The sequence below is a fragment of the Chionomys nivalis genome, chromosome 3 (genome assembly GCF_950005125.1).
Source record: "Chionomys nivalis chromosome 3, mChiNiv1.1, whole genome shotgun sequence".
NCBI lineage: Eukaryota > Metazoa > Chordata > Mammalia > Rodentia > Cricetidae > Chionomys > Chionomys nivalis.
In genome coordinates, this window is record NC_080088.1 from 90486037 (window position 1) to 90504423 (window position 18387).

General features: G+C 54.8%; 1 protein-coding gene across 9 annotated transcripts in view; it reads left to right on the forward strand.

Moving 5' to 3' along the window:
* Tnrc18 (trinucleotide repeat containing 18) overlaps positions 1–18387 on the forward strand; it is a 110003-nt gene that overhangs the window by 45343 nt on the left and 46273 nt on the right. For 6 of the 9 annotated variants that reach the window (XM_057765983.1, XM_057765985.1, XM_057765984.1 and 3 more), the window contains 7 exons: positions 827–2446; positions 11061–11157; positions 11356–11561; positions 11694–11840; positions 12323–12513; positions 13378–13798; positions 15031–16029. In XM_057765983.1, the coding sequence (XP_057621966.1) occupies positions 827–2446; positions 11061–11157; positions 11356–11561; positions 11694–11840; positions 12323–12513; positions 13378–13798; positions 15031–16029 (3681 nt within the window). The remainder of the gene's footprint in view (positions 1–826; positions 2447–11060; positions 11158–11355; positions 11562–11693; positions 11841–12322; positions 12514–13377; positions 13799–15030; positions 16030–18387) is intronic. The other 3 variants (XM_057765990.1, XM_057765986.1, XM_057765989.1) reach the window with 1 other exon arrangement.

The window sequence follows — 18387 nt, forward strand, 5'->3', positions numbered from 1 at the left end:
ACCATACCTGATCTTCACCTATATTTTCTTTTTCCTCCCTCCCCCTCCTTCCCTTCCCCCTCTCTTCTTCCCTCCCTCCCGCCCGCCCTCTGTGTGTAGATCAGAGGGCAACTCTTGGCAAGCTCTCCTTCTGCCACATTGGCGTGAGATGTTACATGCTAAGCTGTTTTACAATCTTTCCTTCATTCCTTCTTTTCCCTCCCAGTCTTCTCTTCTCTCTCTCCACTCCCTGCCTCCTTTCTTTCTCTTTGCTCACAGCTGGTAGTCCATAGTGGCCTAGACTCTGCTACATAGCTGAGGATGCCCTTAAACTTAGTGGCCACCTGCTTTTACCAGGATTATACGCGCAGACCTCAAGATGCCCTTTTGAGACACGGTCCCAAAGTCCCCTTGCCCGTCACTGTTACACACAGCCCTTTGAGACAGGGCTTCTCTGTGTAACAGTCCTGGCTGTCCTGAAACTTTTTGTAGACCAGGCTGGCCTCAAACTCACAGAGATCCACCTGCCTCTGCCTCCCGAGTGCTGGGATTAAGGCAGGTACCACCACTGCCCGGTTTGCCCATAGCCTCCTGATAAGCTCTGGACAGTTTTGAAAGCACCCTTTTGCTCCTCTCCCTTTAGAAATGAGGAAACAGGCCCGGGAGGATGAGATGGCTGAAGCCAGGTTTCTACTCATCTTCTAGGCATGCCTGGCCCTTCCCTCTGAAAGACCAGGTCCCTTACACGTTGTCTCTCAGGGGTGCCATGCTCCCTTGGTTGAGGGGAAGGAATCTTGGGACTTAGAGTGGGCGAGGCTCCCGGCTCACTGTGTCTGTTTCTCCCTAGATGGCTTCTACCTGCCTGCGCCCGGGACCTTGCACTGTCACTCATCCTCCTCCAGAACTCCCGGTGGCCACTCCTCGGGTGGCCCAGCCAAAGGCTCCTCCCGGGAAGGTGCAGGGAAGGACCGCTCAGGCCGCGGTGGAGAGCCCCCTCCGTTGTTCGGCAAGAAAGACCCTCGGGCACGGGAGGAGGTGACCATGCCTCGTGGGGTGGTGGACTTGACCCAGGAGGCCCGAGCCGAGGGCCGCCAGGACCGTGGGCCCTCACGCCTGGCTGAGCGCCTGTCACCCTTTTTGGCAGAGGCCAAAGCCAAGGGCTCTTTGCAGCCGTCTGCCCTGAGCCTCTGCAATGGAGTGGTGGATGCGGGGCTGGTGGCCGAATTGAGCCGTGGAGGTGCCAAGGAGGTAGCCAGGCAGGAGGAGAGTGCCCGGCTGCTGCGGCGGGCTGAAGCTCTGCTGCCCACGGCCAGACCCTGTGGGTCTCCACTGCCACCGCCACCGCCATTACCCCCCAAGGGTCCCCCTGCACCCCCTTCCTCGACACCTGCTGGTGTCTATACCGTGTTCCGTGAACCAGGCCGTGAGCACCGTGTGGTAGCACCCACCTTTGTGCCTTCTGTGGAGGCCTTTGATGAGCGTGTGGGACCCATCCAGATAGCATCCCAGGCTCGCGATGCCAGGGCCAGAGAGCGCGAGCCAGGCCGTCCTGGGGTCCTGCAGGGTCCCCCTGGATCTCCACGACTGGAGCGACCAGAGGTCCTGCGGGAGAAGAGTTCTGTCATCCGCTCCCTCAAGCGTCCACCTCCATCCGAGGGACCTCCAGCCCGCTCCTCCCGGTCCTCCCCGGATGCCCGCACCTACCTGCCCCCCAAGGACCTACTCAAGCCTGAGGCTGATCCGAGACCTTGTGAGCGTGCACCCAGAGGCTCCAGCTCCTCTGCTGCCCAGCAGGCTGCCAAGTTCTTTGGCCTGGAACCATCCCGACCCCCTGTGCCAGAACACAAGTGGAAACCCTTTGAGCTGGGCAACTTTGCCACCACGCAGATGGCTGTCCTGGCTGCCCAGCACCACCATGCCAGCCGAGCTGAAGAGGAAGCAGCTGTCGCCACAGCATCCAAAAAGGCCTACCTGGACCCCGGGGGTGCAATGCCCCGTGCCTCGGCCACCTGCGGCAGGCCTGGTGCTGACCTCCACCCAGCAGCCCACGGACCCGGAGAGGCCTCTGCCATGCAGAGCCTCATCAAATACAGTGGTAGTTTTGCTCGGGAGGCCGTGGCTGTGCGCCCTGGTGGCGGTGGGAAGAAGAGCCCTTTTGGAGGCCTGGGCACCATGAAACCTGAACCTACACCCACATCTTCAGGTCCCCCCAGAGCCCAGGCCCGACTTACACACCCCGGGGTCCCTACAGCTGGAGGGGGCCGGCAGCTGAAACGGGACCCGGAGAGACCTGAGAGCACCAAGACCTTCGGGCGGGAGGGCTCCGCCCAAGGGGAGGCTGAAGTGAGACACCCGCCTGTGGGCATTGCCGTGGCTGTGGCACGACAGAAGGACAGTGGGAGCAGTAGCCGCCTGGGGCCTGGGCTGGCAGACCAGGAGCGCTCGCTGTCCCTGAACAATGTCAAAGGTAGGTGCTGGGTTCCGTTTCTGTTTTGTTTTAGCGGTATTGGGGGTGCTCTGCCACTGAGTTATGTCCTGCCTCTTCTGTTATCTTTAGGGGGACAGTCCTGTAGAGACTCCAGCTCACTTTATTGTCAAGAGTGATCTTGAACTTTTGATCTTCTGGCTTCCACTCCCCAAGTGCTGGGGCCATCGGCATGGGCACCATGACACTGGTCATGCAGGGCTGCCATGGACCCTGGGACTCACTGCACGCTATGCGAGCATTCTAGCAATTGACTCACTGCCCCAGCCCCCATTTCTCGTTAAGTTGCTCAGATAGTACTTGATCTGTAGCCTAGATGGGCTTTGGACTTGTAGTAGTTGGGATTGGGATCACACCAGGCCCAGGCCCACTCTTGTGGGTACAGGTGCCGTGCGCCAGTGTGGAGGTCAGAGGGACAACTTGGATGCTCGTTTTACCTTCTACTTTGAGACAGGCTCTCTCATTTACCTATTTATTGTGTATGTGTGTACATGCATGCACACTCACGTACATACACACACATGTGAGTGCACCACAACGCACATGTGGAGGTCAGAGGACGAGTTGTCAGAAATAGTCTTCCTAGTGGGTTCTGGTGCTGGAACTCGGGTCTTCAGGCAGCAGGTGCCTTTACCCACTGAGTCACCTCGCCGGCCCGAGACAGTTTCTCTTGTGGGGCTGTGGAATCAGGCTAGCTGGTCCCAGATCTGCCACGGCTTCTCTTCTCCACTTCCCATCTGGCGAAAGGGGCTCTAGGGTCACAGACCTGAGCTATCACGCCCAGCTTTACATGCTTCTGGGGGATCCGAACTCACGTCCTCACACTTGTGCTTTGCTTTCTGAGTCATCTCCCTAGTCCCTAAATCTTGGTTCTGTCTGCCTCACTGTCTCACCTGGTTTTCTGCCCCCCCCCCATTTTTAATAAAAGAAAGACAGGGTTTCACGGTGTGGCCCTGACCAGGCTGGCTTTGAACTCATGGAGGTTCATCTGCCACTGCCTGTGGAGTTCTGGCATTTTAGGCATGCGGCTGCACTCCTGGCTGGTGTCTTACTCTTTCCCCCCAGGCCCCCCTTCCTTACTCCACCATTATTGCTTGCCCATCGTGGCTGCCATTGAAACTGTGATTGCCTTCCCCATTATCCGTGTAGACGTGTAGCATGCAGGAGAGGAGAACGAAGAAAAAGACCATTATGTTTTCCCAGCACCTCAAACACTTTCCTGACTTTGCCCGAATTCATTTTCCCGTGCAATTTGTGTCCACCCGCAGAGTGGCTAGCGCGGCACAGTCCTGGTGCTGTGGGTTGTTTCAGCGTCACAGTGAGGGTTGTTTCTCCCGAGGTGGCGGACTCTTTACAAGTAGCATTTTTTTTTTTTTACGGCCTTTAATATTCTGTGGAGAGCACGTGCCAGCAGGTACCATAGTTAGGTTTCCGGTCCCCGGTGGGCATTTTACGTTTTCGCCTGCTCTCTTTTGTCTCGAGAGTGCTGTGTGGAATATTTCTGCACGTAGTGCCTCTGTGCCGGTTTGAGTCCCTTTGTTCTGTCCTAGAGATTCCTAGGAATAGACTAACCTTAAGCCCCCCATTCTGAGTCCTCCAGTGGGGTAGAGCCGGGCGTTGCCTCGTTCAATACCTCTGGTGTCCAGTCAGCGTGGGGCTTGGAGCATAGCAGGTGCTGGGCAAGCAGGTCAATGAGTGAGTGTTTCTCAAGTCGAGTGGCTTCCTGACAGACTCCAGTGTGTCTTTTTTTAGTGAAGTAACATGCGTGTGCGTGTGTGTGTGAGAGAGAGAGAGATCGTGTGTGTGTAAGAGATAGATCGTATGTGTGTGTGTTAGTGAGACAGATCTTGTGTGCATGTGTGAGAGAGAGAGAGAGAGAGAGAGAGAGAGAGAGAGAGAGAGAGAGAGAGAGAGAGAGAGAGAGAGAGAGATCATGTGTGTGCTGGTGCCCACAGATGTGAGAAGGTGTTATCATACCGCTTATACCTGATGAGTCATCCTGCCAAACCCCTGATTGTGTGTGCGCGCGCGCGTGCATGTTTGTGCATGTGTGTGCGAGTGTGTGTGTGAACATGTGCTTGTTGGTATCAGAGAATAACGTCCTCGAGTTGATTCTTTCCTTCCATCCTGGGTTCAGGGGATCAAATTCAGGTCACCAGGCCTGTGCGGCAAGCAATTTTATCCCCTGGATGGTCTCCCGTAGCTTTTTTTTTTTTTTTTGCCACTTCTATTTTCTTATTTATTTATTTGTGTGAGTTTGTGTTTGGTTTCGTGTGGGTATGTGGGCATGTGTGTGCAATGTTGCACATTTTAAGGTCAGAGTACAATCTTGGGTGTCCTCACTGTCCCGTGTTTGTGACTGTGTACTCCCAGGTCGCTGGGTTGTGGGCTCTGGGGGACTCTTTAGTCTTCCTCCTGTCTTGCTGTAGGAACTCTGGCATAAGGTCGTCCATGTGTTTTGGGTGTCCGAACCTCTGTCCTTACACTTGCACAGTGAGCACTGTATCTGTTGACCCATCTCTCTGCTCCCCACTTTTTTTTCCTTTGAGACAAGGTCTTGTTAATAGTCGAGGCTAAGGCCAAACTAGCATCCCACCTGTAACCCCCTGCCTCAGCCTCCCTCACAAGTGTTACCACCACACTGGGCTCATTTCATCTGCAGTGAGGTTGGATCTTTTTCTGGGATTTAGCAGATTGGTTTGTATTTGAGTCTTTGTGTATTCTGGAGAGCTGTCTTCAGTGTGTGTATTGAACTCCGAACTCCGTCAGCTAGGAGCAGAGCCTGCTGCCGTGCTAAGGGCCTGTGGTTCAGGCCTCAAAGGTACACGAGTGAGGCCTTGGTAGGCTGAGTGAAGGCCGGGAAAAGTTCACGCCCAGCTGGTCCACCTTTGTGTGACATCTCAAGGCCGGCATTGTCTCTTGTTCCTAGCTTCTTCTCTTGGACCACAGTCCAGGGCCACCCACGAAACACCTGCTTATTTTGGGATGGGGTGATAGCAGACAAATCTTCTTCCCTGAGTAGGATTCTGTAACATGGTAGGGTACTCCTTGTGTGTAGGGTGGCTTATGACTTAGTGTCCGAAATACCTGTGACTACGAGGGTCATATATGTGTATGTATGCAGGAGGAGGATGTGGCTGGAGTTTGGACTGGAGAAGTTGTCTCTGCTTTTTTTTAACTACTGGGAATGAAAACCACTGTCTCATGAATACTACCTACTTACTAACTTAGCCACGCCCCCCTCCCCCACCATGGACTCTAGGCAAGTGCTCTACCACTGAGCCATGCCCCAGCCCCTCACTGGGGATTCTAGGCAGGGGCTCTACCATTGAGCCACACCCCAGCCCCTCACTGGGGGATTCTAGGCAGGTGCTCTACCACTGAGCCACACCCCAGCCCCTCACTGGGGGATTCTAGGCAGGGGCTCTACTACTGAGCCATACCCAGCCCCTCACTGGGGGATTCTAGGCAGGTGTTCCGTTGTTGAGATCTTTTCTGTTCCCTCTCTTGCTTACCCCCTTTGACTCCTCTTGGCCTCCACCATTTCTTTGCAGGCTCCTGCCCTAGGGTGTTCACAGGTGCCTTTCCTTCTGCATAGCTCACTCTTCTCCCAGAAATCTGTTCTTCCTGGCATCTGCTGTTTGTCGACTGCGTTTCCCTCTGTGGGATTGTTTTGTAGAGAAGAGGTGGACAGCCGTGGGTGGCACTGTTGGAACCCGAGCAGTTGCAGTGCATACACTCGGGTGCAGGTTGTGGGACAGTGACCTAGCCACAGGTAGAACGGCTGTGCTGCACTAGGCTCATAGAGAGAGATGAGTGAGGAACGTGCTGGCGGAGAGGGAGGGGGCAGGATGGCTCCTTCCTTCCTAGACGAGATGTCAATTGAAGTTGAGGTTACATTGAGTAATCCAGTGGAGGGAACAGAGTGTCCCTAAGATGGGGGAAGGCTGCGTGTGATTGACATGCAGAGACAGAGACTGGCGGTGTGTGGGGCGGGGGCGACGACAACACCTGGACCCCATGGTGTTGACCCAGGGCAGGGGCTTGGCTCTGTGGGGTGACTGGACAGAGTGAACTGTGAACAGGCCTTAGGTAGCTACAGAGTCACATGGGTAGGGGTGGAGCACCTCAGAGCATGGGGTCAGGTGTGACGGTCATGTCACATTTCTTTGGGAGCCAGCCAGTTTGCAGAGAGTGGCCTGGAGCTCTGCCTAGTGGCCTTGGGCATGGAGGCTGCTGTGTTGGTGTCTAGTGGCAGGTGACACTTGGGACAGGAAGTAACCCAGGGCAATTCAGTCTCCGTGTACAGAAGACTCGTGGCCCCGAGCCTAGGCTACACTCCAGGCACCTCCCCTTTCTGGGGCTCTAGCGGCAAACGCCATACCACAGCTGGTCTCAGACACAGAGACCAGTGGCACGTGCCCTTCCCAGATGGCTGAGCCCTTGGGAGCGTGTGAACCTGGTTGACGTGGCGTCTCCCCTGGGACAAGGAAGCATGAGCTCAGGCTCTGATTTCCAGGCACAGCTGTGGAACTCTGGGTGGCTTCTCTGAGCTCTCTGATGCCTCAAACCTGCCGTTCCCTTCCGAGCTACAGTTTCTCCATGGTTCCTGGCACAGCCGCTTCTAGTTCTGCCATCGGGCTGTGTGTGTGTGTGTGTGTGTGTCTGTCAGTCTGTCAGTGAGCCAAAGGTGTCTTCCTCATTTGCATGCACCTTAAAAAAATACGATTTCTCTTAAGGGCTAGGATTAAAGGTGTGAGCCAGCGTTGCCTGGCTGGTACTCAGTTTTTAAATATGGGCTCTAGGGATTCAAACTCAGGTCTTCGTTTTTGCAGCAACCGCCTCACCAGCCCAGCCACCTCCCCAGCACCTGGCTGGTCCTGTCAGTCTTCTTGTTACTCTGCTCGGTGGGGGAGGGGCCACTCTAGTTATTTCTCCGGAGGTCCTGGTCACAGTGATAGGGTACCCAACGTTTACTTAAGGAAGGAAGGAGGCAGGCGTTGATTTTGGCTCGCAGTGTGAGCATGCAGTCCATTATGGTAGGGCAGGTATGGTGACAGGAGCGTGAGACATATGGTCACGTTGATCGTGGCCAGGAAGCAGAAAGAGCTGAGGGCTGGGGCTCATCTCGCTTTACCTGTGGATGTATGCACACGTGTCTGTGTGCACGTGTGTGTTCAGGGTGCATGTGCTGTGTGCACGTGTGTGTTCAGGGTGCATGTGCTGTGTGCACGTGTGGAGACCAGAAGAGGGTGTCCTCCATCCCTCTCCCACACTGTCTTTGAAGCAGGGTCTCTCTCTCTCTCTCTCTCTCTCTCTCTCTCCCTCCCTCCCTCCCTCCCTCCCTCCCTCCCTCCCTCCCTCCCTCCCCATCTTGGCTCACCTGACAGCCAGACAGCCTCAGTAATCCTCCAGTCTCTAGTCCCTTGGAGCTGTGGTTACATGTGTGTGCAAGACACCTGGGTGGTTTCGAGACAGGTTTTTCTCTGTAGCTTTGGAGCCTGTCCTGGAACTAGCTCTTGTAGATCAGGTTGGCCTCGAACTCACAGAGATCCACCCGCCTCTGCCTCCTCAGTGCCGGGATTAAAGGTACACGCCACCACCACCTGGAACACTTTTCTTAAAAAAAAATATTTTTTTTACATTTATTTATCTATTTTGTGTGTATGAACACACATGTCAAGGTCAGAGGACTGCTTTCAGGAATCTGTTTTCTCCTTCTGCCATGTAAGTCCCGAAGATCGAGCTCGGAGTGTCAGGCTGGCCTGTGTTTCCCACTGAGCCGTCCCCTGGCCAGGCTGTTCCCTATCAGTCTGAGTGCGCAACCCAGAGCATTGTTCTGGCCGCATTCAGTTCTTCTGACTTCTCGTGAAACCTCTTAGGAAGCCCCTCCCGGACATGCCCAGGCCTTTGCCTGCTGGGCGATTCTCGATCCTGGCACACTGACCGTATTAACCATCACAGGAGGATTCTGGTTAGTGCTAGTGCAAGAACTCCTTGGCCTCAGAGGCAAGGACCCTGGCTGGGTCCCCTCCCCATCTGCAGGTGGCATCGCTGCAGCTTCCTGCTTTCCTTCCCTGCCCTTCTTTACCCACCCATCCAGTCACTTTGTCCTGGTGGCAGCAAAGAGCTTGGTGAATGCTTCTGTGGACCGTGGCTCTGGAGAAAAGGGTCCTTCGAGTGGCCAGGGGACACCTCTCTCCCCTGTCCCACCTCTGTCCTCTTACCACTTAAAACTGATCAGGGTGTTCCAGCATTGGACTTGGGTGTTCTAGGCAGCCCTGAGGTTCACTCCGGGTAGACTTGCTGGCTCTACTCCATCTGCCTCTAGGGACTGGCCTGTCCCGTGCTAGGCTGTTCGGCTGTCTGTAACGTGGCTGGTCCTTGGATGTCTGAGCTTACGTAGCTGTACTCTGCCCAGCCGCTGTTCTGTGCTCTGGATGGCTGCATCCCCATCTTCCTGGGGAAACCAGAGGGTGTGTGGTCTCTTCAGGACCCTGAGGCTTTAGGGGTGCAGGAATGTAGCTGAAGTGTAGGAGCTGAGTTCTGTAGCTCAGGTGGATCCTTGGCCTATGAGGACGAGTTGCACCTGGCCTACTCTATACTCTAGACCCTGTGTTGGGGGTCTGTGTCACCTGAGACATTGCTGGACTGGGCCAGGGATGGCTACTTGGATTGTGTCATCACGTGACCAGTTTTATTTGTTGATTTACCTAGACAGAGGCTTGTGTAGCCCAGATTGCCCTCAAGGATAGCCTTGAACTTAAAATCCTCTTCTTCTGTGTAAGCCATACCTAATAGCCCCCCATGGGGCGGGGATAGAATCCAGGGCTGCTATGCAGCAGTTTGCCCGCTGAGCCACATTCAAGCCTCTTCTCCTTGATACCACTTGTTTATTGTGTGTGTGTGTGCATGTGTATGCGTGCATATACGTGTGTGCACATGCGTGTGTGTGTGCGCGCGCGCAGGCATATATGTGTGTATGCATGCGTTTACGTGTGTGTGCGTGGGGGGGGGCATGGGCATCTCACCCCAGGTGTGTTAAGGTCAGAAGGCAGTATGTGGGAGCTGGTTCCCCTACTTTCACCATGTGGGTTCTCGGGATTGAACTCAGATCATCAGACTTGGCAGCAAGCTCCTTTTACCTGCTGAGCCGCCCCATCTTTCCATCTTTCTTCTTCTTCTTCTTCTTCTTCTTCTTCTTCTTCTTCTTCTTCTTCTTCTTCTTCTTCTTCTTCTTCTTCTTCTTCTTCCTCCTCCTCCTCCTCCTCCTCCTCCTCCTCCTCCTCATCATCATCATCATCATCATCATCATCATCATCATCATCATTGCTTTTTCAAGACAAGGTTTTATTTTATACTGTTGGCTGTCCTGGAACTCGCCTGTAGACCAGGCTGGCCTTTAAACTCTCAGAGATCCGCCCACCTCTGTTTCCCTAGGGCTGGGATTAAAGACGTGCACCACCACCGCCCTTTAAATACATATGTCTGGGTGGAGAGGTGGGTTAAGAGGGCTTTCTGTTGTGAAGGACCCAAGTTCAGTTCCCAGCTTGCAACCATCTGAAACTCCAGTTCTAGGGGATCCGACACCCTCATCTGATCTCCTGGAGTACCAGGCAGGCATGGACGTAATACATGTACATACATACAGGCAAACACTTGTATGCATAAAATAAAAATGAAAAAGAGATTTGTTTTGTGTGTTCATGTGTATGTATAGGCATGGACATACCAACATGCTGCTCTGCACACGTGGAGGTTGGAGGGGTCAGTCTGTAGGAGTCCATTCTCTCTCTACTTTGTGGAGTTAGGGGATTGAACTCTGGTCTTCAGGCTTGGCAGGAAGTAGTAACTTGATCCACTGAGCCTCCTTTCCACCTTTTTAAAGAAATAGGATCTTAGCAGATTGTGGTGGTGCACGCCTTTAATTCCAGCACTCGGGAGGCAGGCAGATCTCTGTGAGTTCGAGGCCAGCCTGGTCTACAGAGTCCCAAAGCTACAGAGAAACCCTGTCTCAAACAGTAAACAGACAAACCAACAAAAAGAAATAGGATCTTACTCTGAAACTCCTGGAACTTGATATGTAACCCAGGCTGGCTTTGTACTCATATCTGTCCTTCTGCCTCAAGCCAGTGTTGGGATCACAGGTGTGTGTTGCCATGCCCAGTTGTTTGATTTTTTTATTTTTAAATTTTCATGCCTTTATATTTGGAGATAGGGTTTCTCTGTGTAACCCTGGCTGTCCTGGAACTTGCTCTGCAGACCAGGCTGATCTACCTCCTCTGTCTCTTGAGTCCTGGGATCAAAGGAGACTGCTACCATGCCGTGTTTGTTAGATTTTATTGTGTTTGAACTTGTATCTGCTGGTGTTATTCCCACCACAACTGTCGTATGAGTAACAGGCAGGCTCCTGGAGTGCGAAGGGACAGGATGGGAAGTTCCTGGGCCAGAGACTCCTTAGTGGGGTCCCGCTCATAAGGATCTGTGTTGCTGGAAGGTTCTGTTGCGTGTACAAGGGGAGGGCAGCGGTGGGGAAGGATACAGTGAGAATCTGGAGGCTGCTGGCGGGGGACTCATTGTCACCTTTGGCTCCCAGGGCATGGCCGCACTGATGATGACTGTGATCGAGCCAGACACCGGGAGGATCGGCTGCTAGGGACACGGTTGGACCGGGACCAGGAGAAGTTGCTCCGGTGAGGGCTTGGGGGACCTGAGGGTGGGGACAGGGTGATAAGAGACCTCTAAGTCTCACCATGGTCCTTGAGAGCCAGGCCACCATGGGCAGAGCCTCGGCTGTCCCCAGGCTCACCCTGTCTGCTCCTTGGGCTGTCCCCCCCCTCCCCCCATTCCTGGGCCACCAGCTGTTCCCACACCTCTGTTCCCCTTTACAGAGAAAGCAAGGAGCTGGCTGATCTGGCCCGACTACACCCCACCAGCTGTGCTCCTAATGGTCTGAACCCCAACCTCATGGTGACTGGGGGCCCGACGCTGGCAGGCTCAGGACGCTGGTCTGCTGACCCTGCAGCTCACTTGGCCGCCCACCCTTGGCTGCCTCGCTCAGGCAGCACATCCATGTGGCTTGCTGGACACCCTTACGGTGAGTGTCACTTCACAGGGGTTTTTCTCCTCAGGGTTCTTTGGGATTCTCAGTGGAGATCAGGGACCATGGTGTGCTGTTGTGGGTTTGGAATCTCCTGACATTGATGTGAACTTGGGTTTCTCCCCCCAGGCCTCGGACCCCCCTCTCTACACCAGGGCATGGCCCCTGCCTTCCCACCTGGCTTAGGGGGCTCCTTGTCATCGGCTTACCAGTTCGTCAGGGATCCCCAGTCTGGCCAGCTAGTGGTTATCCCTAGCGATCACCTGCCTCATTTTGGTAAGTGACTCCTATGTCACAGCCAGGTGCTGGCCTCTCATGGGGCTGGGACCGCTCTGCGTCTGGGGTGGGGACAAGGGAGCCCAAGAAAGCTGACCTCAGTCCTGTCCAGAGACAGATCCTGGCAACTCCGTGAGATTCAGTCAGGATCACCTGTGGGGCCTGGGTGTCCCTGTCCCTTCTGGGTCCCACTCTGCAGACCTTGGATTGGGGTCCGCATGGTAGCTTTGGTACCATCCTGCAGGTTGGCTTGCTCCAACTGTGACCTTCGAGGACTTTCTATCTACTTGGGGATTTGGTTGAGGTGTGGGCATCTGTGCATGGGGAATGGTATTCCAGGCCGAGGAAGCCAGCAGGACCCACTGCTCTGGTGTTGCCTGGCTGTCTGCACCGGACCTTGGCATCTCCCTCTAGAAATGGGGTGAGAGCCCACACAGGAGCTGGGGCCGTGGGTGCAGCCCCCCCATTGTCTGTCTTCACAGCTGAGCTGATGGAGCGAGCGGCAGTGCCTCCTCTCTGGCCAGCCCTGTACCCACCGGGCCGCAGCCCCCTGCACCACGCCCAGCAGCTGCAGCTCTTCTCCCAGCAGCACTTTCTGCGGCAGCAAGAGCTGCTGTACCTGCAACAACAGGCGGCCCAGGCCCTGGAGCTTCAGCGGAGTGCACAGCTGGTGGTGAGTCCTGGCCCCGCAGTAGGAGAAGAGAGTGGCGGTCAGGGAGGGCTGCCTGGAGGAGGCAGCATCCGAACAGAGGACCAGAGGGAAGGTTGGGCAGGAAAGCTAGGGTATGGTGGATGGCACCTGCTAGGGACAGGACCCAGTGAGCAGTGGAAAAAGACATGACAGAGGTGAGCTGTGTATCGGAGGCATTGCAACTCGATACCCAAGGGATCTTAGAGGGATCTCTCCTGCCTCTCTGTCTCCAGGCAGGAGCTGCTCTGGAATAATCAGTTGGGTAGTTGCACTGAGATTTTTCAAGCTCTGTGTTCTCCAGCTAGGGACTTAACCTCTCTGGTCTTGAAGTTTCTGCTTCCGGGCAACGGGAGTCCTAGTAATGGCTAGTTACTTAGCTCTTAGGTAGCGGGCGGCCGCGGGAGTGTGTCTGGGGTATGGCCAGGCCCCTGTGAGTTCTGGCTGTTGGAGAGCTAGGTTTTCCTTTTGCTGTCAGTGCCTCAGTGCTGCTTGGCTAAGGCAGCTCAGTGCTGAGCAGGTCAGCACCCTGTGCGAGCCCAGCGCGAGGTGCTGAGGTCTGCAGCTGTGAGGGCCCAACTGGGCCAGAGTCCTGGTGTCGGGTTTTAGGCTGTGGACCCTCCTTGTAACAGCCCAGGCTCTGTGCCCTGCCCTCCAGCCCACTGGGTTCCATAGAATGATCTATTTATTATACGCGAGACACAGCGGAAGGTCTATGGTACTGCCCCGGGACAGGGAGGCCTGGGTGGCCTGGATCTTGTCTGATAGTCTGGAGCTGGAGTCTCCAGGGACAGGGCAGGTGATGATGGCTCCTGCCGTGCTGACCCTACCCCTTGTCTCATTCCCCAGCAGGAGCGATTGAAAGCCCAGGAGCATCGAACTGAGATGGAGGAGAAGGTGAACAAGAGGAGCATGGAGACCACGGGCAAGACCGGCCTGAGTGCTGCTGGCCCAGGGCTGCTGCCTCGCAAGCCCACTGCCGGCTCCACGGGCACCCACGGCAAGGCTGTGAGCCCACCCCCGTCTCCCCGAGCCTCCCCCGTGACCTCTCTGAAGGCCAAGGTTATCCAGAAGGTTGAGGATGTGTCTAAGCCGCCAGCCTACACCTACCCCGCCACACCTAGCTCGCACCCCAGCAGCCCACCGCCCGCCTCCCCACCACCTACCCCTGGCCTTACCCGCAAGGAAGAGGCTCCCGAGAACGTGGTGGAGAAGAATGACCTGGAGGTGGAGAAGGAGGCGCCCAGCCCCTTCCAGGCCCTTTTCACAGGTGGGTGCCAAAGCAGGACAGGGGCCGCCTGGCCGTGGACACCAAGTTTGAATGTTCACTGGTGGCCTGATTCAGTCCTCATTCTTGTCTCTTCACTGTGCATTCGTTCATTCACTGGCTCGTTCATTCATTCATTTGCTCATTCATTCATTCATTCATTCACTCATGCACTTATTCTCTGGCTGAGCACTCTGTATATCCCACTGTCCAACGCTGGAATGAGAATGTAGCTGAGATTTCTTTCCGGTCCCTTGTTAGCATAGAGGTGGGGGGACAGGGGACACAGCCCTGATAGCCTCCATGCAGGAGGGAGGCTCAGAGCACAGTGCAAGGCCAGACGGCCACACTTGTTAATCCTGCGTGCAGTCACTGCTGAGACTCCCTGAGAACACACAGAGGTTCCCATCTGGGCTGCCTCTTTGACCTCACAAACGTGTTCCCAGTGTCCTGTGTTGTGTCTGTCAGGACTGGCCGCAGGTGGCTCTGGGCTCTGAGGTATGTGTCCCCTTTTCTGGGGGCAGTGCAGATCGTGAGCTTATACCTGTGAGAATTTGGGTTTTGATTCAGAATCCTGTCTTAGTGCCGTGCTGGTTTGGGCAGGCGGTTGGCCCTCTCTGGAGCCCTTTGGTGTAAGGAGTAAGCGTATGCTTAGCCTCGAGCATACTCTCTGGTAAACTGTTGTGGTGTGTGGGGGTTCCTGTTGGCATTGCCCAGGCCTGAGGTCAGGCCTGATGCAGCCACAATCATCCCACTCCGCCCTGCCTCTTAGGATAAAACTGTATTACCGTGAAGGGTTTTGCTCTGCTGTGTTTCGACAGAGTGTCTTGGTGTATAGCTGAGGATGCCTCTGAACCCACAGAGGTCTGTGGACTTCTGGCTCCCAAATTCTGAGATTAAAGGCTTGTACCACCACACCCAGCTGCTATGAGATTTTTGAATGCATGCTTTATCGGGGTGATACACAGTCCAGGCTGACAGACAGATCTTCATGGACCTTGTTTAAGCCTTTGATTCTGGTTCAGTCCCGATTCACCTTTACGACTGTAAGGCTGAGGACAAGATGGTGGCTGCCTTACATGTAGAAGGTTTATGGGTTGTTTCAGGCTCAGCAGGGGCAGGTGTTCCCCACCGTGAAGGTGCAGTTGGTTCTAGGTTGTGTCTTCTGTGGCAGGTTGTGAGGCTAGGTCAGAGCCCTAGGGAGCCCCTTCTCTGACTTCTTCTGTCCTTGGCAGATATCCCCCCCAGGTACCCGTTCCAAGCCCTGCCGCCACACTACGGGAGACCCTACCCTTTCCTGCTGCAGCCCACCGCGGCTGCTGACGCCGATGGCCTCGCCCCAGACGTGCCACTCCCGGCTGATGGGCCCGAGCGCCTGGCACTGTCTCCCGAAGACAAGCCCATCTGCCTGTCACCTTCCAAGATCCCAGAGCCACCCCGGGACAGCCCAGAAGAGCAGCCGCTGGTCGACCGTGAGGTGAAGGCTGAGGTTGAGGATGTTGAAGAGGGCCCCACGGAGCTGCCTCCCCTCGAGTCACCGTTGGCTCTGCCTGTCCCAGAGACCATGGTGGCTGTGAGCCCTGCTGGTGGCTGCGGAGGTGGCCTGCTGGAGGCCCAGGCGTTGAGCACAGCGGGTCAGGGCTGCCGGGAGCCTTCTGAAGCCTCGGACTTTGCACAGGTGGCTGAACCACAGCTAGAACTGCCGGGTAGGACGGAGCCCCGCATGGCTGCCCTGGAGCTGGGGGCACAGTTGACACCTGAGCCACTGGTGGAGACTAAGGAGGAGCCAGTGGAGGTGCCCCTGGACGTGCCAATGGAAGGGCCCATGGCAGAGGCAGAACCTGAGGACAGCCTGCCCCAGGCGTCCCTGACTGAGCCTCAGCCTAGCCTGGAGTTCTCTGACTGTGACTTGCCTGTCCCAGAGGGCCAGTGTCTGAACCTGGAAGCCCAGGAGGCTGCACCTGCCCCGGGCAGCACTTCCTATCTAGAGGAGAACTGCTCTGAATCGCTCCCGCCAGGCCTGGAGGACCCGCTGGCGGGCATGAATGCGCTGGTAGCTGCAGCCGAACTGCCTCAGGCCAGGCCTCTGCCCTCTCTGGGTGCTGGGGTCCCAGCTGGGGAGAAGGTAGACACTGCCCCCAACCTGGGCCTGGAGCACAGCTTCCTGCAGGGCATCACCCTGCTGAGTGAGATAGCTGAGCTGGAGCTGGACCGCAGGGGCCAGGAGGGCGCAGGTAAGCTCTGGGTTGAAGGTTTCTGGGATTCTTCTAAATATTGGTAAAAGCCAGTGATGGTGGTCCACGCCTATAATCTCAGCATTCCTGAACCCGAGGTGGGTCTCTCTCTGTGGTTCCATGCTAGCCTGATATGCACAGCAAGGTCCAGGTCAGCCTGGGCTACAGAGTAGATTTTAGAAGTTTAGGTTGTTTCTTATCTTAAAAACTTCTAAGGCTCCCAGAATATGTTTTACTCACATTCTGTTTGTTTTTGCTTTTGCTTTTAATTTTAAAACCAGGCTTGGTGGCACAGGCTATCATCCCAGTTACACGGGTGGCTGAGGCAGGAGAATTGTGAATTTAAGGCCAGCTTGGGCTAGATAGAATAATAGAATACAAGGCCAGCCTAGGCAATTAATTGAGACCCTGATCTCATGATAAAAAGTAAAAACAGGGCTGAGGATATAGCTCAGTGGTAGAGCCCCTGCCTAGAATCCCCCAGTGAGGGGCTGAGGTGTGACTCAGTGGTAGAGCCCCTGCCTAGAATCCCCCAGTGAGGGGCTGGGGTGTGGCTCAGTAGTAGAGCCCCTGCCTAGAATCCCCCAGTGAGGGGCTGGGGTGTGGCTCAGTGGTAGAGCCCCTGCCTAGAATCCCCCAGTGAGGGGCTGGGGTGTGGCTCAGTGGTAGAGCCCCTGCCTAGAATCCCCCAGTGAGGGGCTGGGGTGTGGCTCAGTGGTAGAGCCCCTGCCTAGAATCCCCAGTGAGGGGCTGGGGTGTGGCTCAAGTGGTTGAATCTCCAGTATTAAAGTGAATGTGGGAGGAGTGAGAAAACATAGCTGTTTTGATGGACTTAAGCCTCCAGTTCTGTCTCCTTCCCCTGGTATTGTATGAATATGTGCAGGAGTTTTTTAGATGTTAGATTGGTTGGGTCAGGGTGGTGGGTGCGTCCGTGGGTAAAGGCACCTACCACCAAACCTTGATGGTCTTGAGCCCAGACCTACATAGTTGAGATAATAGATTCCCAAAAGTTGTCCTCTGAGCTCCACATGTGTGCTACAGCATGTATGTGTGCATGGGTGTGACACACACACACACACACACACAAGTAAATCAGTGCAATGAAATAAAGGGAATGTAGCCCGCTAGGTAGAGGGCTTGCTCAGCATGCATGACGTACCGGATGTTCCATCCTCAGCACCGCTCAAACCAGGCATGTACTCCGAACACATGAAGAGACGGAGGCAGGAGGATTCAGACTTTAAGGTCATCTTCAGCTACATACTGAATTTGAGACTTGGCTTGGATACTGTGTTAGGCCCTGTCTCTGTCCCCCTCCCTCACCCCCCTAAAAAAGGGGGCAGAGTTTATTTGCTCCTGGAACCAGAGTTTGAGCAATGATGAAGTAGCGTTAGATACAGCTGAATCTGGGTACTCAAGTCATCTTGAGGTTTTTTTTTTCCCTGTGCATCCCCAGATTGGTTCTTCCTTTTTCTGCCTCTCTCTTCTTCCCTGTTCTACTTTTCTCTCTGTTGACCTCATTTTGCCGGGCTCCCTGCTCTCACTGGCGCCTCCAGTAATTCCTCCCGTGCCTGTGGGCCTGCACGGCTACCCAGAACCCTAGTAAGAACTCAAACTCTGCCCCATGGGCCCACTGGAGTTCATGCCTTTTGCAGTGCAGGAGCTAGGACCTGGGGAGACGGCTCAAGGGTAAAGCATTTGTCACATCTGAGTTCAAATCCCAGAACCCATAGAAACCCGGCCACAGAAGTATGCATTCCTCTGTTGCTACAACAAAATTGGAGGTAGAGCTTAGGGTCCTTGAGTTCATTGACCTTTGATGTTATACACACAAGAACAAAAAACCCTTTCTCAACCAAGGAGGGAGGTAAGGATTGGCACTCCACTTGGTCTCTGAACCTCTCGTGTACTGTGGGAATGCATGGAGTGCCTCCCATGTGAATTCACTCACACACACACCGGGTAAAACACATAAAATAATAATAAAAAAATAGTTGTACATGGTGATATACACGCCTTTAATCCGGCACTCAAGTGGCAGAGTCCTAGGGCCAGCCTGGTCTACATAGTGAGTTCCAGGTCAGCTAAAATTGTATGACTCAAAACAAAAACAAAATGGAAAGGTTTGTAATTATATATAAATAAAAATTTGGGAAAAAATGAAATAAAACCGAAACCACTGCTTTTCCCTGAGAGGGGAGAGATTTTTGTGCCGTATGGGATGTTGGCAGCAGCAGGCCTGGCGGTTGTCACCTGTTCAAGAGAGCACTGCTGCCATCTAGTGGGGAAATGCAGGGCGACTTCGTTGATCCAGCCAACATGACATGGGACAGCCCCCGTCCAACCTGCTTTGGGAAC